At 37.1% G+C, this 22,972-nt stretch overlaps 4 protein-coding genes across 6 annotated transcripts in view; 2 read left to right on the forward strand and 2 right to left on the reverse strand.

Annotated features, from left to right (window-relative positions):
• Positions 1-14,822, forward strand: part of ccdc85b (coiled-coil domain containing 85B) — a 26,090-nt gene extending 11,268 nt beyond the window's left edge. Inside the window, exons 1-3 of one of the 2 annotated variants that reach the window (XM_008420803.3) lie at positions 5,479-5,574; positions 8,525-8,629; positions 8,745-14,822. In XM_008420803.3, the coding sequence (XP_008419025.1) occupies positions 9,206-9,808 (603 nt within the window). In that variant the 5' untranslated portion in view covers positions 5,479-5,574; positions 8,525-8,629; positions 8,745-9,205 and the 3' untranslated portion in view covers positions 9,809-14,822. Of the gene's footprint in view, positions 1-5,478; positions 5,575-8,524; positions 8,630-8,744 lie in introns of those variants that run through there. The other variant, XM_008420802.3, reaches the window with a different exon arrangement.
• Positions 1-22,972, forward strand: part of yif1a (Yip1 interacting factor homolog A (S. cerevisiae)) — a 49,575-nt gene that overhangs the window by 11,254 nt on the left and 15,349 nt on the right. The gene's annotated exons all lie outside the window — the stretch shown is intronic.
• The window catches only part of fibpa (fibroblast growth factor (acidic) intracellular binding protein a), a 28,091-nt gene that overhangs the window by 557 nt on the left and 4,562 nt on the right, over positions 1-22,972 (reverse strand). The window contains exons 1-10 of one of the 2 annotated variants that reach the window (XM_008420805.2): positions 4,881-5,240; positions 4,699-4,783; positions 3,115-3,313; positions 2,893-3,019; positions 2,581-2,681; positions 2,018-2,151; positions 1,491-1,599; positions 1,309-1,372; positions 1,138-1,224; positions 977-1,074 (exon numbers count right to left, since the gene is read on the reverse strand). In XM_008420805.2, coding sequence (XP_008419027.1) covers positions 977-1,074; positions 1,138-1,224; positions 1,309-1,372; positions 1,491-1,599; positions 2,018-2,151; positions 2,581-2,681; positions 2,893-3,019; positions 3,115-3,313; positions 4,699-4,783 — 1,004 coding nt within the window. In that variant the 5' untranslated portion in view covers positions 4,881-5,240. Of the gene's footprint in view, positions 1-976; positions 1,075-1,137; positions 1,225-1,308; positions 1,373-1,490; positions 1,600-2,017; positions 2,152-2,580; positions 2,682-2,892; positions 3,020-3,114; positions 3,314-4,698; positions 4,784-4,880; positions 5,241-22,972 lie in introns of those variants that run through there. The other variant, XM_008420804.3, reaches the window with a different exon arrangement.
• On the reverse strand, positions 13,419-22,208 carry fosl1a (FOS like 1, AP-1 transcription factor subunit a). Its single transcript, XM_008420800.3, has 4 exons — positions 21,182-22,208; positions 20,283-20,540; positions 17,983-18,090; positions 13,419-17,881 (listed from the first exon to the last, which is right to left on the reverse strand). The coding sequence occupies exons 1-4, from the start codon at positions 21,296-21,298 to the stop codon at positions 17,354-17,356; spliced, it is 1,011 nt and encodes a 336-aa protein (XP_008419022.1). The 5' UTR covers positions 21,299-22,208; the 3' UTR covers positions 13,419-17,353.

The raw sequence follows: 22,972 nt of genomic DNA on the forward strand, positions 1-22,972 counted from the left end.
CAGAGGATTCTGCTGACGAACGTCGCCTTTTCTGGGGGTTTTCGCCGTTTTTTTTGTTTTTTTTTAAGAGAAGTTGTACAAGGAGTTCACAGTAGCTGCGATTTCTTTACAAACGTGGCGTTTCCATTAGATAACTACTAATTGTCTATGTTATGGAGTCTTCTTATTACATTTTCTCCTAGTGAAATCTTATTGTGCTTTGTAATAAAAAGAAAAATAGTTTTAACCTCATAGTCTGGTAAATTTGGTAAATTGCAACATTTGTTGCATTTTCAGCTGGTGCAGTTCACTTTCACGCTGCACCATGAACCACAGGAGGAAACGACACAAAAACTTCAAAAGAAGACACGAGCGTCAGATTTTAGTGGTTGTAGGATTTCTTATTTGTCTTTGGTAAAAGACTACGAGCCATTTCTCACTGTAGCATTAAACTCAAGTTTGTTTTGGTTGTATTTACCCACAATGCCCTGCGCTGTTGTCCACTTCCTGCTTTTGGAGCAGTCTCTGGTCTGCTTGGTGTTCACATTCGAACTGCAGAAGAGTTCACTTTAACCGAACCGAGACAGAGGTTTTTAGACAGACCACAGAATTCACATCAGTTTCATTACACATTCACATTTACCCAAACAAACTGGACTTTCCAGACAAATGAATTAGTTTGATTAAAACAGGATGAGTCAAACTCTGGTCTCAGTTCGGTTAAAGTGAACCCTGGTGCATATGTGACCACCAAGCGGTGTTTTTTTGTCGTTTCCTTCAGTAGTTCTTGGTGCAGCACCCCCACAGACAAGCAGGGGAACAGGCTCTTCTAATCATTTGGATTGATTGACTCAATGCGAAAGTGAACCACAGCAGCTGAAAATTTAACAAACGTAATTTGGTTCCAGTCTCCTGGATTAACAGGTGTGAAAACACCCTTAGATTGTTCTTCGGTTTCCCGACTTCCACTCCGACGGATAAAGGCGCGTTAACTCACTTGAATGAGTCCAGAATGTGTGCCGAGTTGGTGTAGTGGGTGAGGTAGAGTTTTACGTCCGCAGATGTCCATCGGTCTGAGCGGCACGGCTCAATGAACTGGAAAAGACAAGCAGGAGCTCACAGCCTTGCAGACAGACAGATCTGAGATCAGATACTAACCTTCTCTACAAGATCAATGAAGAAATCTCTGACATCTTTGGTGTTTGTTAACTTTGTGGCAATGTTGACGAGGCCTCTGGAGAGATTCTGTGGCAAAAAGAGGAATAACGCTTTCACCGGGACAGTTAACAACAGATTACGTTTTGCATTAAACCAGGAAGTGTTTCTCACTTTAAAATTAGCTTCCATCTCTGCGAAAGCTTTCGTTTTTCCTCTGAGAGCCGTGCAGACCAAACTGAGAGCAGAGCAGAGAAAGAAACAGGAAATTAGATAAAAGTGAGCTGATGAAGCTTTGTGAGAAAGCCAGGCCGTTTCTCGGCCATCTGCACAAAATTGGAGCGTGTTTTCGTTACCTTTTGTGTTGATCCAGCAGATCTTTGTCGGTGATTAAAACCTTTAGCTCTTTCAGCTCCTGTAAAAACTCCTTGTCCAGGTCGACGTCCATGTCTTCCACCATGTTGTCTACAAAGAGCATTCGAGTTGAGACTTCCACGAATCATTTTAGAACAAATTAATTTCTCAGAATTGTCTCTGTGTCAAACACACTCATTATCAAACTGTTTTGTTCGTAATTGAAACCATTCAGACTCAGAATTAACTCAGACTGGGATGAGTGAAACTTGAAGGACCTCTGGTGGTCACTGAAAGAGCCACAGTGAACCACTTCTTTTCTTAAGTACAGCTTAAAACTTTGCTTTAAAGTGTTTTTATCACCTTGGATAAGAAAGTTTATTATTTCAGAGCTGTATAAACATTAACTCTCGAATAATTATGATGTGGCATTTGATTAATGAGCTATGCAGCAGCTAAACGTGATGCAAGTGGTGTTTATGTTTTATGTCGGTAAAAAGCGCCAAAGCCAACGAGTAAAATCCCTCACCGACAGCCCCAACCGTCCAGTTGTTGATAAGCTGCCCGGCGCAGAAAGCAAAGTCCTGGAAGGTGAGAAACTGCAGCTTTTTCTTCCCCGTCTCAAAACGGTTGTTGGCAAAGAAAACAATGGCAGCGTAATCCCTGCAAAAAAAAAAGACAGAAAAAGCAGCAGGTTTGATGTGTTAGAATATTAATGCTGAGAACATTTTTATAAATTTCATTACAAGACTAAAGTCTTAATACAAGAATAAAAAGTTGTAATAAAATGAGAATAAAGTGATGATAATATGAGAATAAAGTGATAATATTGTGAGAAAAAAGTCAGAATAATATGAGAATAGTTATATTATGAAAATTAATCAAGTTCATTTGTATGGCACATTTCAGCAACAAGACATAAAACACAAAAATAAAAAGTCTTAATATTACCACTTTGTTCTAGAAATATTATGACCTCGTTCTCATGCAATTTTACACTCGTAACAATTTTATTCCAAAATATTATGACGTTATGATAAATATATAAAATGCATCCAAAGCATTTTAAACCCAGCTGTGTTCACTCAATACCTTGCGAGTTTGTCAGAGAGAAGGAAATGCTGACGTATGTTCTCCACCAGGGGGCCCTTCAGCTCTTCCACCACTTTGAAAACACGCTTGAAGTTGTCAAACTGAAATACAGCAGATGACGCAGGAGGCTCGCTAAATTACAACATCGTGACTCGAACAACAAGCCAATCCCAACCAATAAATTCTGCTCTGTCGAAAATGTTGAAATGACTTCACACAAAAGCAAAAAAGAAGAGCTCGGAGGGATTTCTTTTTCCCATTTAAAGAGCTTTACAGCCTGAGAGTAAATGAATCAACATCGTCTTCTTTTACCTGACGTCTGCAGCTTTTCAGAGTCACACCTGTCTTGGCGCCGATGTCGTCCAAGTCTTTCTTTGTTCCTTTGGAGAGTTTCTTTCCTAAGACCTCACGCACAAACGCATCATCAAAGGCGTAATACCTAAACAAGAACACACAAATACTTTAGATGCATTTTCATCTAAAAAATTTACATGACAAAAAAAAGAACTAAAAGTGTTGAGATGGCAGCGTCACCTCTCTATGAGCATGGTTTGCCGGTGAGGGGGGATCTGGAAGAGCAGCTGGTTTGCGAGTTTAGCTGGACTCTGCAGCAGACGCTCACACATCTGGAAGGTCCTGTACTGGTCCATGGTGTCGCTCAGGAGAACATCCTGGTTTGCTTCACACTCGTCCAGCACGCCTCCCGCCATGCGCACCTTCACAGCATCATTCACTGGCGGATAAAATCCAAGCCCCATTAACATGCATATCTTATTCCTGTTTACATGTTGTGGGATCGGTTGAGGAATTAATTGTCTCCAGACTGACTACCTGAGGAACAAACAGTACTTTTTTACGACACAAACTGGTCAAAGATGCTGTAAAATCATATTAAAAAATGTTAAAAAGCTTTTTTTTTCAGCTGCTTATGCAATAATCCACTCTAGGCTTAGTTAGATAATTTATCATGAAATCACAAAGTTGTGTAGATAATCAGCAGCTACTGCAACTTTACAGTGGATCCATGTTGCTCCTAATACTTACGGTGTGGAGGAAAACAACATTCCTTGCATGTTTTTCCCACGTGTGTCACGTACTTTAACTTTTAGATCTCTAGTTCCTGGGAATTGCTAAAGCTACTGAAGCACTTTCAGTAGTTTACTTCTGCCCAAATGTTGCACTGAAATAATTTCATGGCCACTTTTCTGTAATCTTGATGACACAGGAAACAAAATATCATTAGATGGATTGTAACATTATTTTTAAGGATGCTTTGCTTTGCAGTGAAGCTGTGAGTGAAGAAGCAACAATACATCTGTTTCATTCTCTATATTTTTTTGCTCTGTCATCCCAACTTTAATAGCTTACTTTAATACTTTAATTTAGAAAGAATAACTTCCCTTACAGATAAATCAAGTATTTTAAATTGAACTAAAATTCTAGTTCAGGGGTTTTTCGTGCAACATTTACAATCCAAAGAGACGTTTTTGCTGTCAGTCCAGTTGAATAAAACATGTTTAGAGTCACAAATATTATCTGACCATTTGAAAAATCACATCTAATAACGTTTCATAAATATCTACAACAGGAAATCTGCTGTGACTTTTAAAATTCAACCAATTTATTCCTATTTTTAAGCACATCTCTGTTTCTGCTGGAGGTTTCATCCAGCTGAACGAAGGCGGTTCCTCTCCACTGTCCCATCATGCTTGCTCAAGATGTGCAACTGCAGCAAAGTCAACACCTTCATACAATGGGGAGTTTCTTAAATGTATAACTTGTAATCAATTGGCATTGTATGACCAAATGAAGCTACCTGTACTGTAATATAATCTGGATTGAATTGGACCGTACACCACTGAACCTAAAGGAGCCTGAATCTGAACTAATTTGGTTGTACATTTCTACACAGCTGGATACAAACTAGATTTCTTTACATTGAGTTGACATTAATTAACCTAATTAAATAAATTCCTTTGTAATCTTTCCTCGTTGGGATGAAAATAAATTCTGCTCCTCTGATATTATTCACTCACTTATTCAAACATGTACTTTTGTACTGCTCCATTTACCAGCCTATTAAAGTCAACACATCCGGTCAAGGATTCATGATCATACCTGTGTATCCATCCAGCCAGAGCTGGTAAACCTCCTCATCCATGATGGTGGTGTTACCGACGAACACATCGAGCTCTACGGCCATCTGCGAGGAGTAAAAAGAAAAGCTATTCAACATCAACACGTAGCGATCTGCACTTAGCTGCTTCAAAAGACCTAATGTCGTATTATTTTTTTTATACCTTGATTTTAGGGGTATGAAAAAACCTGATTTAACAGTCTGTCTTTAATAAAAGCGGATCTTCAAGGTGAAACGTTCATCCTGTCAGATGGATTTAAGCAGTTTTACTCATTAGCTAAATTAGTTCACGGTTAGCTTCTCTGTTAGCAGCCCCGTAAAACGAGCAGCAGTTAGCCACATCAAACTGATCAGAAGGCAAAACTGTAAATTATTACTGAATAAAACTTGTAATATGGCTACAGATGCAGCTCAAACTTTTGCAACTAAACTAGGAATAACGATCAAACGGCTTCATCCTTATAGGTACGCAGTGTCAACAACAGCAGACATACAGCAGCACACGCTTCCGGATTGGTGACGTCACGCCGTACATAAATCGTTAGGATTTTAAAATATTAAATAAAAGCAATACAAGATGTATATACATGATCTTATCATGTATATGCTCTTTAGAAACATTTTTATTTATTTTTATTTTACATTAATCGTATTATGGTTGGTAAAACAGCTACTGTGTGATTCAAACGGTAGCTGTGGTTGCCATGGTGAAGGTCGCGCTGATCTAACTATGATGCGGCGCTGACTGTAATGGAGAGTTTTTTTTTCCACTTAAACAGACATTAGAGCAAACTAAAGTCAGAAACACTGTGCTATTTCTGTCGTGGGAAGTTTTCCAGGGACCTTAATACAGTCAGGTAGAAAAAAATTAGAACTCTGTTAAATATAAATTCTTTATTACAAGAAATGTTCACCAGTGTATAATTTCTATCTAATTTACATCAAAACAACAAATGTTTTTACATTAACCTCTATTAATAAAATTATATTTTCTATCTTAGGAAAAGATTAGGATTTATTTAAAGCTGGTGTATAATCCCCATTAACTGGAATACATTTATCTCCATTTGTATCTAAAATTGCGCTGAGGAAAGTTTATCCCACTCTTCACTTTCAACTTTGAGATATTTGAGGCAAGACTTACATCCCACAAATCCTCAAAGCATCTCAACATTCTGAGTTTTGACTTGGAGTTTCCATTTCTTAATGGGTACTCCATTAAGAAATGGACCTCAAATCAGCATGATTTGAAGACCAATCATGCTGAATGGTCCTCAAATTTTAAGATTTTCCTCAATTTGCTTAATTTGCCTTTGGGATTAACAAAGATCCATTTGCATGTTTTTCAGGTATGAAATGACCAAAATCACTAAATTACAAAGGAGTAAGATGACAGACATCACAACAAAATAAAAGTAAACAAAAAACAGTCAAGTATTGGAATGAAAATTAGCTTAAAAGCAGCCAAAGTCCAAAGAAGAACAATAAAAGATCTTCAGAAAGTCTGAAGAATACTTAAGACCATTTTAAAATAACACTGGCTTTCAAACAATTTTTTAAATGAAGTGCCAAAAGCAAAACAGGAAAGTCAGTCAGCCATGTCTCTCTTTATAGCATGTCCAACTATTCCAAAAGTTTAACTCCCCAAACTGGATTAAATAATACAAGTGGACCTTTTATTTTATCTATTTTCATAGATTTCATGAATAGCACAAACAATGTTCTTTTTAATTAATTTCTATTGTGAATAGAAGTGAATGTTTAATGCGTTTGACAATGAAATGGCAAGGATAATTAGTGTTGGAGCTGCTGAAATTCGAAGGCAGTAAAAATATGCTAGAAAACATTGAGATTGAAAGCTTATTGTTCTCTCAAAAGACAGGCTGCTCTAATTTAAATGAGTTCACCAAAACCTGTTTATTCGTCACTCTCCAAAAAGAAGGAAAAACTGAGCTGGAGAGAAAGCTGCAAGAGTTCATTAATAGGAAACATGAGTCTTGGAAATTTCCTGCACAGTGTGAAATTTCTTGACTCAGCATAAACTGTTCATTTTGCTGAGAAAGTCTTCAGTGGTCAGACTGAAACTTACAATTAAAAAGTGACGACTGAAACTACATGAAACATCTTGCAGCGAGACATAGCCTTTTGTTGACTTTTGTCCTGTAATTTGCACTTTCTGTTACTGGGGAAAGTGTCAGATCCAGAATGGACCCCCTTCAACAGGATCCACTTCGCTTGCACACAATCTGCTCTCTTTCCCTGCTCAGATTAATCCATATAAATCCCTGTAAATCCTTCTCCTCACCCTCCCGTTTCTGTGTTTCTGCATGTGTCCTTCAGAATGACAACATGTGGGAGAAAATAAAATAAAAACCAACACCTTCTTCCACCCACGCCCCCCGGTCAGCTCGATTTTTTTGTCAGATCTCTCAACACTCTCATTTCTAAACTCCCATGACACCCTGATTCCATCCCCAGATTCCTCTCAGCGCGGTTAACACCCTACATTGTTATGGCCTCCGTGAAACAATGGAGGTGGGACAGAGGGCGGAAGGATGTGGCCGAATACCTCAGCATAAACCGATGGGAAAAACACACACACAAACGCCTGCAGTCAAACTTTCCAACTGTGTTCTTTGAAAAGAAACAAATCGTGTCTCCTGATACAGACAGAATGTGCTGTGCTTTTGTGAACTCCAAAAGCCTTTAGGACACAATAGAGATGGCTTGAGTATAGAGGATGAGATCACGCTTGTAAACGGATAAATCCAGAGGAAGTACGGTCACATACAGAACTTTTCCTATTTGTTTCCATTGTAAACTGAACTTTTCCATGTCTGTGTGGTCTAACATAGTAAAAGGGTTATAAAAAAACGCTTTAAATTTAAAAGTCCAAATGTTTCTGAAATTGTAAAATAAATCTGTTTACAATGTTGCTTAAAGAGACTCAAACTATTTAAATCTGATAAATAAGGTGTTCAAAAATGTCAGATTGATGCATATCTATGATGTGTCAAGCAACCACTAGAAAGATTAACACTTCAGATAACTGGAGTCTGTCAAGTTAACAACTATCAACATTAATCTTCCTGTAAAGAAAGATAATTCAAAATAAAACCAAACCAAGTCACTTGAATCAGAAATATTTTTAAATATTTTACTTAATAAAAAAAATCAGGCTTTCATCTTAGAATTTAGATTTTTTTTCAACAGTCTAAATTCTTAGGGAAAAGTCAGAGTTGTGAGATTAAAGTCAAAATTACATTTGACTCTCAGAATCTCTGATTTTTATTGTCCAAAAACGTCAGTTTTCATAGATTAAAGTTAGAATTCTGAATTTTTAATCTCAGAATTCAGTTTTTTTTAATTGGATTTTAAAAACAAATTATTTAAAAAAATCTAAATTCAAAGGAAAGAGCCAGACTTATGATATTCAAAAATCTGACATTTTAAATATTCTGAATTATATCAGATCACAATTCTTTTTTTTTTCAAACATGTAAACATTTTGAGAGAAAATGTCAGTTTTGTGAAATTAAAGCTAAGATTAAGTCTCACTTTTGTGTAGAACTCTGAGCTTCTTAAAAGTAAAATTTACAAGAATAAAGTAATTTTATATGACCTTAAACCTCTTAAACAAAGCTTTAAAAACGAATAGGTCTAAATGCAGGTGGAGCTCCGCAACATTTACCATATTTACATCTTTTAAGTTGTTAATTTGCATAATCTTCAGATAGTCCAGTTGTTCTATCTGAATCATTCGATAGCGCTTTTACTTTGAAGGTCTCCTATGTGTATTTCCGGTAGCGCTGCAGCTTCACGCGCAGCTCAGCAGGCTCGTTAAACTGGTGGAGGCAGACATTGTTGTGATAGCAGGTCAGCTCCGGAGGATGAAGCGCCTGTAATGAACAGGTAACGGGTCGAGTCAGACCGTTTTATCTCATTTGCTTTTTCTCTGTTTTACCTTTTTTTTTGTTTGCTTGTTGTTGTTTTTTTATATATGTATATAATGTGCCGCCCCCGGTAGAAGACACCGCCGCTCCGTCCACGGAAATCTGCCTCCATTCAACCGAAGCATAGCAGAGCCTGACGACGCGATGCCGCCGACCTGAAAACCCACAACATCTGCGAGGTTTTGCATCCGTGGGTAGCGGGGTATAATCTCGGCGGACCCAATCGGAGATAAGCACCTCCACAGGGCGGATGTTTTCTCGAGAAAACGGGCTGTTGAGCTCCGAGAGGCCTTTGGAAAACACAGCCTGCTGCTGAGATGATGATGATGATGATGATGGACTGACATTAATCGGAGCTTGAGGTGCATCCTCACACCCGACCTCATTAAGGCCTTGAAGAAAGCAGTCTAAATAAAGAAATCACATGACACAAGAAGCGGATGATGTGAAAACTCTCAGCTGAGCATCAAATACAGCAACATTTGTGGGGGGGTTGAATAATTTCTCAGGGACTCCATAGGTTTTCTCGCTCACAATGGGCAGTGAAGGTGAGATCATAACCAGAGAGCTGTCAAAGGTCTCTGATGAGGATTTGCTGGCCTGCTCCAAAGAGGAGCTGGTGAGCCGGTTGCGTAAGGAGGAGTCGGAAAAGATCTCCGCTCTGATCCAGCGCGGCAGGCTCATCAAGGAGGTCAACAAGCAGCTGCAGGGCCACCTCCTGGAAATCAGGGAACTAAAAGTCATCAACCAGCGCCTGCAGGAGGAGAACACCGAGCTGCGGGACCTCTGCTGCTTCCTGGACGACGACAGGCTCAAGGTGAAGAAGCTGGCAAGGGAGTGGCAGCTGTTTGGCCACCACGCCGCCAAGGTGATGCGGGAGGACCTGGGCGGCTACCTGAAGAAGCTCGCCGACCTGGAGCGCATGCAGGACGGACTGGTGAAGGAGAACCTGGACCTGAAGGAGCTGTGCCTGGTGCTGGAGGAGGAGTGTGTGAGCAGGAGCGACTCCAGCCCCGGCGGCTCCACGGAGCTCAACCTACCCTGCATGGTGGCCCGGGACTTGGGAGACGGAAGCTCCAGCACGGGCAGCGTGGGAAGTCCAGACCAGCTCCACCTGGTGTGCTCACCTGACGACTGACGGCCGCCGGAGGGGCTTTGGACTCCACGGACTAAATTGGAGGCATTAAAGGATAGATACTCCAGGATCAAAAAAAGAAAAATGTTAAAAGGTTATTAGATGCTAATATCTTTGCATATTAAATATTTAATATGCAAATGTGCGCAAAACTTTCCGAAAAAAAACCACACAATTTCTGCGGTGTTTCAGTTTAATATAAACGCAATTAAAATTAGTTGCTTTCATCTTCTTGGTTTCCGCCAGTAGTAACATCCGGTTGTAAATCATGTGAGAAGTGTGATGCTAAAAAAAAACCAAATAATTCTAGCCAAAACATTTTTATAAAAAGAAAAAAAAAGCGTTTTTTCAAAATTGTGTGTTTCCATTAAGGGAATTTATGTCAAATTACTAAATTGTATGGACAATGGAAAGGAAGCTACTTGCTTAATTTTGAAAAACTGCAATGGAAACACTTTTTTCACATCACTTCCCCTTATCGGCAAGCCAATTTGCATATTAGCTAGATATTTGATTTGGACCTAAATATTTAACTTGTAGCAATATAAATAGTTGTCGTACTTTCTAGGTATTTAGATCTGAGCTAAATATTTAGTTTATAAAATAAATATTTAGTCTGAAAATAAAAAAAAGAGTCACATGATCAACAACTGGATGTTCCCACTGGAACCACAAAGAAGACAACAGGAAGTAGCTGGAAGTTGGTGGCATGTTTTTTAATTACTTATCTGGTGATGAAACCTATTCATGTGATTTAAATTTCCTTTTATATGGAAACACCGCAGTTGCAAAATTTAAATTTTTTTTTTACATTAGCAGAATATTGACAGTTTTGCTCACATTTGAGATGAAAACTCAGCTACTCATTCTAAAGTCTATATTTCCAACCTTCAAATCTCTAAATATTTTCTGCATTTCTCTAACATTTTGCACATTTTAGTCCAACACATTTTAACGATTTTTAGAAATTGTTAAAATACTGAAGTTGACTTCTCATTCACACTGTGGTAAAGGGCTATTTCAAAGCTTTTATTGGCAACTTAGATCAGCCATTTTTTAACACCTCTCAGACTTGTGAAATCCTACATTATCCTATGTTAAACACAGATCCTTTAATTTACAGTTTATTCATTTATTTTATTTGTAAAACAGAATAGGACAGTTTTAAAATTTGTATCTGTCAAATCACTAACGACAAACTAACCAAATCAGACTTCCTCAACTAAAATTTCAAAAAAGATCATATTTGTTTATGTAAACTCTACATACAAGCTTTTAAAACATTTTTTTAATTTGCGTTGGTTGTTATTACAAAGAAGACAATGGTTATTTCCTTAAGAACCACTGGTTCTTAAGGAGGTGGTGCAACAGCAATGATCTTCTTGTATGAAACGTTTATTGAGAATGGAACATGTAAATGTAGAATAAAAAAATAAATAATTATGCTAAGATCATGAATTGAGGTTAAACTATAGAGATATAAAATATTTTAGTCTTCAACATAAAATTCTACTGTACACAAAGAAGTAAAAGAATATGATCAAAACAGAAAATAGCATAAGTTTTTCACATGTACATGAAAGGAATCACTTAATAGAGAGGTGCCGATTAGGTTTTTGTCCTGCCGATTTCGATCACCCGTGAGGGCCGATCACCGATACCGATCACATAATTATTATTTTTTTATCATAAACACTACTGGTTACATTATGTGGAAAAAGGAACCATAAATTCACCTTAATTTAGACAAAAACTTGTTTTTAATAACTTTTTCCAAGAAAAAAAACAAAACAGGCATTCTGCATATTGTACTGCTATCGGTAATACTATCTTTAACAGACTGAAAACATATGAAGGCTCTGAAGAGGCTAAATAATGCAAAGAGCCAAAATAAAACCTCTCAACATTGCCAAAAAAATTCAAGTATAAAACTTAACATTCAAAGGCAAATACAGGTTCCATTACAATAAACAATCCTGAGTTACTGAATGAAAACTTCCTGTTAGCATGGCGGCTAGCTGATTACTGCTAGTTATGAGTGGCTGTTTCTGACTGAGCGGAGTAATTATGCAGAGCAGGGAGGAGATCGATTATTTTTTAGAGATTATCTGTCTCATGTTAGGACAGCAAAAGTTTAATACGTATGTAAAATGTATTTTTTTAGGTTAGATGCTGCAGCTTTAAGCAGAGGTTCGGTGTGAGAGTCACTACCAGGTGGAGCAGAAGCGGCGCTACGTCTGTGAAATATTACTACCTGTAACGCGTATCAGCGGTTCAACAGCGAGAGCAGAACCAGCGTCTTACATCGCATCTCGAAGACTTAAATAATTTTGCGGGTTATTTGTTTAGCTTTCTGACTGTCATGCTAATCCGGGTGAGTGTTTGTAGCTGTGCGCTGCTTTACCTGCTATCTGATCCTCTATATGTCTTTTTACTGCAGTGAGCCTCGATGTAGCCAAACTCCGTCAAGTATGGCATTGTTTTAATGTCGTATTAGCTTCGTTATGTTGATGCATTTTGACGTGCTTCAATTTTCCGCCGCAACATGCAAACGTCCCCATTCACTCAGTGCGTTATAGTTCAACATCGCTTAGGATGTGTTGCTGCGCGTTTGCGCAGTGTGAAGGAAAGAGGAGACCAGCTGCACAGGCAGGCTGCGAAATGAGATGCAGGTGATCGGTATCGGCAACAAGAGACCGTGATCGTTCTTTTTCCAGACAGAAAATCTAATTATTATTTTATTTCTTATCCTATCAGTGTCAAATATGTAAAAAAAAAATGTACAGACCTATTCAATAAATTTGAATATTATTGAAAAGCCCATTGATTTTTAGGAACTTTATCGCTAAACATATAGACTAATTACACACATATGGGTGTTTGAAAGCCTTTATTTCTGTTAATTATTATAATTTTCAGCTTACTGTTAATGAAAACATAACATTTAAGATTATAATATAACAACAAACCAATTAATGTTTTTTAAATAATGGAAATGTGGTTTTTATGAAATGCTTGAACGATATTTTCAAAAGGTGCTTTTGATCTGAAAACGAGACTCATATATTCAAATGTATTTAATATGACTCTAATATTTCGATTCAAATTCAAAAACACTTTATTGATCCCAAAGGGAAATTAAATGTAACTCATATTAATTACATTTCTAGTACTTTCACTTTTAGTCAGGGCTAGAAAAGCATTTTATTTTAGTTGTTAAAGTACATAAAAGTACATTAACATACTATTAGATTGCTTAAAGAAAGTTTTTATCTTGAGATGGAAAAAACAAGGTTAGAACCTGTTGCTAACAGGAAGTACAAAATACACATTAAAAGGGGAATAATTTAATCATAGCATCTAGATTTCTTATTGGGAGGCTCAATGATGATAACATAGTTAACGTAAAATATTTCAAATCAGAGTAACGATCTGATTTAAAAAAAAGGCAAAAGTATATAACCAATTAAGTGAGAACTTTTTTCTTGTTTTTCACTCTTAGTTTGTCTAATTGAGAATATTTTGTTATTTTCTTAGTACAAGAAAGTCTGTCATGATAACAAATTTAGCTGAACGATCAATTTTCCCAGTAATTATTGCAATAAACAATAAAATTGTTGTTTTGAGACCATTTTCAATTAATAAATTGAGTATAAAATGCATGTAAATTGTATTTTGTAAAGAGCACTTAACACTGGAATTGGAAGAGATTTTAAATATTCAACAACCAATACAACAATAAATAAAACAAAAATTAAAACCCACACAAAACCATAAATAAAATAGACTATGATGTCTCTGCAAACCAAACTGCCTTTCAAAAAATATTAATCATCAGAATTACTCATTTTATCACGTGATTAATTGGTTGTTGCATCAGGTGTAGAGACAGGAAGATAATTGCTGACGCACCGCCTCCAGCCTTCGTCTGGTTGGTAAATAATAATTCGATTCTATATAAAAATGTCAGATGCAAATGAAATGATGTTATAAAGGTTTGTAAAGTAGCGTTTCCATCAACTACTGTGACATTTTAGAGATACTGGTGTTGTGGGTAAAAGTCCAGTTTGGTTTATTTTTTACAGACAAGATATTAAATGTTTATAACCTTTTAACTGAACTTTAAAAATCCTGAGGTTTCCCTTTAAGGCACTCTGAATGCTGCAACGTTTCTGTGCCACAATAGGATTTGAGAAACTTTATCACCTGACCAATTTCAGGACCTGATGACAAAGTATCTAAGTTTTACAGTGTTTTTTCTATTGAATCTTCTGAGATTTCTCCTTTTTCAGTAATCTGTTGAAAAAAAAAATGGGACCAATAACTGGGTCACGAATATAAATTTATCTCATGCACTGGACTAGCCTACACTGGTAGAAGCCTTCTTTTCTAATGCACTGGAGAGCCTCGTCTTAGATCATTAAATCACAGATCTAATGATGAATTTTAATCCAGTTTTGAGCCATATTTAGTCCACTGGTGATTTGATATCGGCCTTTGCTACATAGATGCCCAGATGTGTAATATTTTATGCACTCTCTCTTCCTCAGGGCAGGATTGGAGTGCCATATGTGCATGATGGTTGTTACTGTTTTTACTCCAGGTTGTAGTGCAGTTGGGAAAATTCGCCAATTTCTGGCATAGTTTAAGTTTTGGTTCATGGTAGAGGTTAAGGTAAAGTTCTCTCAGTGCAGAACTAATAGTTACTTTATCCTGTTTTAAAAACCCAGCTGGAATCTCTTTGTATGAAACTGGAAGGTCTACAAACTTTAATGATTTTTATTCCAATTCTTCTTTTCTTTCTTTGCATTTAACCTGCACCCTTCGGGTGACTATCTTTGACTCTTCTTTATCTCGGTTTATCTATGTTAATTATAGAATTACTAACTGTTTTTGGGTTTAAACCGTAGATAGATGCACATGGATTAGAGAAGATTTATTTTGTCGTCAGTTGTTTATTGGTGGGCTATGCTCGTAGTGCACTGAAGAGCTTTAAATACAGTCGATATTGACTCCCTCTGCTGTTCTGACCTTTTCTTCTGAGTTTGAACTCATGTTTACATGTTCACGACACAGAATAGGTGATTGATTTCTGCTCCTCACTTGATTGATGCGCCCTGTTTGTCACGCAGGAACAGTTCATGAATGTTCATCGGTTTTATTTTTGGATCTCGGTTTGGCTCAAGAGGGCTGTTGATGCTTGTGCCCTCTTAGTGATCCACACACGTCATTCTACAGCGGCACAAACACTGATTTTTATATTTATTTTCTCCTTCCACTCTGGAGCTTTCGGTCTGACTCTGCCTCCCTAATCTCATTTTGCAGCTCCGATCAAAGATGTTGATGAATAAGCAAGACTCTGGCTTCAGTTTTTGAGAAATGAGAGTTCGGGGTCAGGAAACGGCCATCAGCAAAAGTCTAAATGCATTTACCTAATCAATGCCAGAATTGATCGTTCTCATTAGCTAAATTGTCTGCCACTATTCTGGAAAGTATTTCCACAATCAGTGCATTTTGACTTATTAAGACCCGAACTATGTGAAGTTAAAATACAGCAAAAAAAGCAAATGTAATTAAAAAAAAATCAGCTGCCAGACTGATAAATACTGTTTAAATTCTATGCAAGTAGTTGCAGTTGACTTGCATCGAATGATCATACTTGATTTTTAGAACTAAACTGACACATTGCTGCTCATTTTACTAAATTTTAATTTTTTTATACACACTGGAGCTGGAAAGTATCACAAAGTAACTCTTGTGCTAAAACTAGCTGCATAATTCCACATTTTGAAAATAAATTCACTTAAAATTTCATCAAAACTCATTTTGTGATCAAAAGATTTGGCTCTAGAATGATGTTTTTGTAGCTGTATAGAAATCGTTTTATTTCGCAAAACTGCAACGGAAACACTTTTTTCTCATCATCCCAAGTGGAAGTTAAATGTCGTAACTCATCATATCTTTAAAGAGTCGTCTGCAGATGGTGATGCTTTGGATAGGAAGGATCTCCGATAGCAGTCAGTGCTGCAACTAATCTGATGACAGAAGACTTTAGCTGCGTTGAATTTTGTGTAGTAATAAAAAAAAAAATCACAGTAAATACCACAAACTATTTTGATGAAACTTTGCATCCATATCACTCTGTCATTAATATCTGCATTATAATCAAACTAAACAAAATCACACAATTTTTCATGCAGACTTTTCTTCTTTATTCTCTGTGACTTCGTACAAGTCTGAATATAAAAATAACAATAAGGCACTGCCCACCAAAACAGGAAAATCTAAACATTACCAAAAATATATTACACTCTAAAAACTCTAATAAATAGATGATTATATAATCTATTCTATATCAACTCCTACGGTCCAGCCTTAGTTGTCAATAAACTGTATAAATATCTGTAGTCTAAAAGGATCCACACGCACAGTAAGGCTGGTAGTTATGAGCACACCATTGGTCATTAACAACTTCCACAAAGTAAAAAAAAGATAAAAATATAGTTATTATTCTTGCATTAACTCAGTTCTCATGTTATTCTTTTAGAGAGCCTGAGTTTTTTCTGTTAGAGTATATTTTCTTTTATACATAGTGCATGCAGTTTTTCCCCAATAAAAAAAAACATTCATTTCATCTTATAGCTTAAAAAAGTAGAGAATATATCAACTTTATGTAAAAAAAAACTAAGAGTGTAACATTCAAATTCTGATAATGCCACAGATTTTCATGCCATCCAAGGTCCAGTTCACATGTAGCCGGATATCTGGGAAAACCAAAACATTTTTAGACATTTTGGCCTTTCAGCCAACCAGAGTGGAGATTTGAGGAAATAATGCAGCAATATATCCACAAACCTGGTTTGACATGATTCCCAATCAACATTGGCCTGTATTTTATCATGTATATTTATATAAAATAAATATACACTGTTTCAAAGTAGTTAAAATTATATCCACACAAATGAACCTCTTGGCGCTATGTTTAAATCCTAACAGGAAGTCGTGGTTGTTTTGAAGCAACCTGATTAGCTGACATGGACTTTAGCTTTGAGCTACACTGCACCCTATGGGTTTGGCATGTTTAAAACAAGCTTAAGAGTGTATTTGTACGACGAATGTTAGAGCCAGGATAAGAAAAAAAAAGTTTAAATTACGAGAATAAAGTCATAAAATTAAAAGGATAAAATCTTATTATAGAGAGTAAAGTTGTAGTAACAGACTTAGTCTTGGTGTGGCCCTGATACTCCTTCGTACTGTTGTATATTTGTTTGGGTTCATGTGATTGAAATTTTTCTGGAACTGATCGAGAGATCCAGTTCCGTGTGCGATATTTGTGTTTTACAATCGGTGTAGGGGAGATATTCGTTTTTATAAAAACCCGGCTACGTGTGCCCGAGGCCTTATCAGCTGAGATCAGAGATTAAATAACGAAGCAGCTGATAGTCTTGAAATGCCTAAAACAGTCATCGTCCTTGTTTCCATCAGCGTTTCTCAGAGATCCCGCGTTTGGGCTGGAACCGGAACCAGCTGTAGTGTTTCGCCGGGTGATCACAGGGTGAGAATGGTCGGCGAGTGCAGGGAGTGATCCGACTGGTCGCCGCTGCTGCTGCGCCGATGGGCGACTCCGCAGGGCTGCTGGGCCGGAGGGTGCAAGGCCTGGTGGGACGCGCCGGGCGCTGCTGCTTCTGACATGGAAGATGGATATGTGAAAACCATGCCGGCGGAGAAAGACAGGAGGGACGGCGTCGATATGAGGACCGGTGTGTGGAGCGACTCGGACTCAGAGGCGACGACCGATGCGGTGGACACCACTGGTTTGGCCGGGATTATTATCTTCGGTTTGGGCTTCTCTGGCTTTTTCGTGGAGGGTCCTGGAATGATGGATTCCTCTGGTTCCAGTTTGATGGCTCCCAAAGAGGAAAGCGAAGGCGTGGAATCAGAATCGGAATCAGAGTCGTCTATCTTGCAGATGGGACGGTGGGCTTCCAGGACCAACTCGAGCTTCTCCTTCTCCTTCTGCAGTTCAGCTATTTCTTTCTGCAGACGTGACTTCTCGTCTTCCAGCTGATCGGTTTCCTGCTCCGGAAGGGAGGACAATCAAGTTCAATCATGCCTGACTCGGGTATTTGCACTTTTTAGGAATTAAGTGTTATGACACTTGAAAAATCTTTACTCACATTTTGCAATGAGTCAGTCAGCTCACGGCGGCGATTGCGACATTTTGCTGCTGCCATTTTATTCCTTTCCCTTCTCACCCTGCGTCTTTCCATTTCTTCAAGTGACAACTGTGATTAAAAAGAGAAATGCAAACTATTACATATCAGAAAATAGGTTGCAGAGCTGTTGAAAAGTATTTATGCCCTTACAAGTTTCTTCTGTGTTTGCTTTTTGTGTCACATGTTTCAGATCTAAACCTGGTTAAAATCATTTAAACTTTTAAAAGATGCCAACCTGGTTTTATGGGTTACCCTCCAAGTGTTTTTTTTAACAATAACTGAACAATCATAGGACAATATGGCTGAATAATATAAGTTTCATATAAGTTGATATCAATTATTATTGATTAGTTTTTTGTTTGAAATATCTGAAATACTGCCATTTCTTGTTTTATCCATAAATTACTCTAAAGTTGTACTTATTTTCTATTTTCACTCCTCTCCGTTCTTTATATTTTAAGCAGTTTTGAGGGACAGTTACAAAACCTTCAACTGCTGCAAGTTACTCAGCAGGTTGTTGCTAGGCAACCAAAGAGTGAGTGAGTTGCTAGGTAACCAAAGAGTGAGAGAGCTGTTGATTCCACCAACCTTCCTTGGCCATTCAGAAGCAGATTTGTTACATTTAAAGTCACAAAGTGATTCTGGACAGAATTTTTCCTAAAACTCAAGATGAGATGAGCTTTGTCTTTTTATGCTGTGGAACTTTACTAAAATGCCCTTTTTGACTTTCTTTTTTTCATCTAGTTATGATTTTTGTGTTTTTTTTTCCCTAGATATTTTATCCTACCATCTGTTTTCTCTTATAGGTTCCATTTAGGTGACGATATTTACTCAACAATAAAGTAGTCAGATTTGTTTGTAATTATTCTAGATCCAAAATTTAAAAAGGGCAGGTTTGCCTTATTAAAATAAATTTAGCAAATTTTCTATGCATCAATTAAAACAAAAATGAGCTCAATCTAGTCAACTTTAATCAATAAAATCAGGATTTTTTTTCAAGCAGCAAGCACTTCTGTGAGAAATGCTTGCTGTATTTAGCCAAATTTTTCAAATTAATCAAAATCAGATTTTGGTGCATTAAAGTTGCTGGATATATGTGGAGAAGGCAAAAAGCCTACTTATTTAAAGACAAATAATTAGTGTTGTTTCCAACATTTTCTATAGTAAGAAGATTTTAATCTTTAAAATGTGACAAAGAGCAAAGACAGAAGAGCTGAATGATGAGTTGCATTTTCTTGCTTCTGGATCATATAAGTGGAGAATTACCACCACCATGTGTGGACTCTGAGTCATAACAATCATGGCGGCTGAATAACTCAGTATCATCTTCTTGTTTTGTGCTTGTAACATGACAAGTCTGGCTTTATCCGACACCCTACTGAATAATTACAGTTGCGCCCTATATTTCCTGCCCTTTTGGGTCCATGACTCATGCTCAGACCCCTGGGGTGAGTCAAGGGTGAGTCACAGAAAATGACTTGCCCCTGTGAGTCACATGACTGTGTACTTCCTGTACCATAAAATCGCAGCTTTGTGACGTGGATGTGTGCCAATCAGCAAGTGCCCGCTGAAAATGAGAAATTGCTAAATGAATGAAGCTACAAGGGTTAAAGTTGCAACAAGAGGGATCCACGTTTTAGATTCCCTCGGACATCTGGAAGCTTTTTGTTTCACGTGTAAACAATAACCATAAAGTAAACAGAGGATGTTTACATTAGGGAATAAAAACTATTCAAGGACTTAGAGATGTTCTCAACAGTTTCTCAGAAAAATCTATTTCTAAATAACTGAAATTCAGAAAACAGTGACTCTGTGTGACACAATGCTACAGGATGTTACATGAAGGTTACACAGAAATGACTGAGTCACTGGTCACACCTCTGACCTCCTTAACTCCCAGATATCTTATTTTTACTTCTAATTCAATATATAGCTGCTTTTTCCATTACAAATATGAACAAAACTTTGACTAAAAACACAATTTTGCAATTGCAGTGTTTCCATTAACTAAGAAACGTTATTAGAAATCAGACATGAATAAGTGAAGTCATTAAAGACATTACGAGCTACAATCCTCCTACCACTTCCTGTTTTCTTCCTCTTCTTCGTGGTTTGTGCCAGTAGCATCAGCTAGTTTCCATTGCAGTTTTGTGTAATAAATAAGTTTCGACATCGTCAAAAAACAAAAGTTTTTTTTTAAATTGGCGTGTTAAAAGCCAATTTATTGTCTAAATGTCAGTTTCTGACCGTCTCAAACCTACCTGCTCATCATTCCTGCGCCTTGTGGACGGTGGGGTATTAGCAGCTGCCCTTATGACCCCGGGTCTGATGAGATGGGACTGGGAAGGCGGCGGACCCATCGGCCCGGCCCCCACAATGGATGGGTAAGGTGGTACCGGTGAGCGCGAAGGTCCTGGAGGATGCATGAGTGAGGGCTGGACCAGCCACTGGAGGTCCTGGTTTGTCGTGATGGCATTCAGGCTTGGGACAAAGTGGCTGCTGCCTGCCATTGTAAATTTCTGGAATAATGATAATGAATAAACATTGTGATGTAGCAGAAAACTAAAACCAAAGTTTGTCACTTTGTCGTTATACATAAAAATTTATATAGTCATTAGAGGTGGGAAGTATAACTACTTCAGCATATTTTTACGTAAGTAAAAGTTAAAAGGAGCCGTCCAAGAAAGCCGCTCAAGTAAGAGTAAAAAAGTATTTGGTAAAAAGTTTACTTTAGTATTAATTAACCATTTAATATTTAAAAATGACAATCATACAGACAAAAATAAAAAGCTAAGGGGACATTTTGGTATTTTAAAGATGAAAATGTCAATAATTTATAGAAGTAACAAAAATAAAATCAGGTGAAAGAATTTTTTTTTCAAATCAGTTTCTTTCAATAAAAAACTTATGAAACTTTAACATAAAATGCAGGTGTGTCAGAGTCTAGAAATTTTACTCAAGTAAATGTAATTGAGTAGTTACTACTCAAATCTGACAGTCACACACTAAAATTACAAAATATCTCGCTGTTATATATTGTTTTTTATGTAACACATTAAAGAAATTTTACATTAAAAGTACTTAAACCACTAATTCCCCCTGTGTGTGAAAACCTGTTCAACCTCTGACCTGTAGCCCAGTTTGGTGAGCGCACACCTACCTGCTCCTGCTGCGTGGTGGACGTGCTGGTGCTTCCCAGTGATGCGGAGTTTGACCCGGACAAGTTGCCTCCGTACGCCGGGTTGCCTCTCCCTTGACTCCCAAAGTTTCGATACATCCTCTCCGGTTTTCTGTGAAACGGCAACCGAACCTAACCTCGGTTGTGTGTGTATATATAACCTTTAGATCGTAGCTTTCGGGATGAGTCTTGTGGGTTAATTCAAACACTGGGGGCAAGCCCACTGTATTGCCGTAAGTCGGTAGAGTCCAAACGAGTTCAATCCGAAGGGGAGCAAGGAAAAGAAAAAGTGTTTGACTTTTGATTAAATCGAGTTAAAACGTCCGAAAGTTGTCCAAGCCGCACCTCCCGCTTCCTAGTCATCCATGTAGAATCGGAAGTCTGGGAGTAATTGTCAGGTTGTAAACCCTTAAAGCCGGAGAATTGGTTTGCCACGCCCCTCCGCACTTTACGGGAAATAGTGTTGTCTGGAATCTCTCACGAACTCAAGGCACGTGGGGCTGACGTCACTGCCCATATATGGTGAGTTTCCTCCCCGCAACTACAAACAGGGATTCCTCAGGCGGTGTCGCCTCATGGCCAAAACTAGTTGTTTTGTTTCTCATGTTATCAAACGTACAAGTGGAAATGTTATTATATTTTCCAGCTTCAGATAAGAGGCCGCCTCCTGCTGTAACCGGCTCACACAGGAAACAGCCAGTTTCCAAAGGCGAAACCAACTGTTAGTGAGTGAAAGTGAGACTATATGTTTATTTTACAACTTTATATGTAGCCAGAATGTTGTAATTTAAAATACATATGTATATAAAATGATCGTTTTGAGTATTTCTTGAGACGTTTACATTCTTACACAACATGAGTAATTTCTAATTTCCTCCTAAAACCTTAGACGTGAGCTCCTATATTTTAACAACCTTAGGGCACATTTTCACCATTTTCTTTCTCTTCAGAAATCCACTCCATCTTATTAGCTTATGTGTACATAAAACTGAAAAATATATATTTTAAAAAATACATATATATTTATGTTATTATGCTGAAAACTATAGAACATTATTAAGGTATTGATCATGTTTAGACACAAGTATAAACATGTAACTATAATGTATTAGTATAAATATATCCTATAAATACATATAAACAAAAAATAAACAGTTAAGCTCATAAATTATTCTTATTTGTTAGTTTTGTGTGGGAGATTACACAAGAATGATCTGTTTTTTTTATTTTTTATAATTTTTATTAAATTTGTTTATTTTACTATTTTTATTGGAAGTGCATATTTCATTTAATTTAAATGGCTATCTTGCTTTTCTTGGTTATTTGTAATATATATTGTTTTATTTTAATATAATTTTTTAATATTTATTTATTCTATTTATTTAAATAAATATTAAGTTTCTTAATCTTTGTCTTTAACAAAGACAAATATTCTTGGTCCACAGTAGAGGTAGAAAATTAGGAATAAAAGGTTAAATTGATTGTTATCATTATTAAATATTAACTTGTAAATTATTATAAAGCATTTAAAGTTAGTATGAATTTATGTGGATTCATGTAAGGCGCAGTGCAATTTAAAACATGTAAATACTCATCATATGAACAACTTCCACTTTTATAAACATATATGTGATAAAAGGTTCCCATAACGCCATAAATAAACCCATTTTTACTGAATTTACGTTGATCTGTGACAGACTGAACAGTCAGGCAGAGAGCTGAGCACGTGCCTGTAAAACTTGAGTGTTTTTGGCAGCCACTTTCACTATAAAC

Source organism: Poecilia reticulata, chromosome 10 (genome assembly GCF_904066995.2).
Source record: "Poecilia reticulata chromosome 10, P_reticulata-male-v2, whole genome shotgun sequence".
Classification (NCBI taxonomy): domain Eukaryota; kingdom Metazoa; phylum Chordata; class Actinopteri; order Cyprinodontiformes; family Poeciliidae; genus Poecilia; species Poecilia reticulata.

What these genes read in the sequence shown, in the direction of transcription:
- fosl1a (XM_008420800.3), bottom strand. Translation starts at nt 21,298, where the DNA reads ATGTATCGAAACTTTGGGAGTCAAGGGAGAGGCAACCCGGCGTACGGA. An exon ending in CCACCACGCAGCAGGAGCAG is followed by an intron (nt 20,541 to 21,181) that starts GTAGGTGTGCGC and finishes TCATTATTCCAG; the next exon opens with AAATTTACAATGGCAGGCAG. An exon ending in GGCGCAGGAATGATGAGCAG is followed by an intron (nt 18,091 to 20,282) that starts GTAGGTTTGAGA and finishes TTTTAATCACAG; the next exon opens with TTGTCACTTGAAGAAATGGA.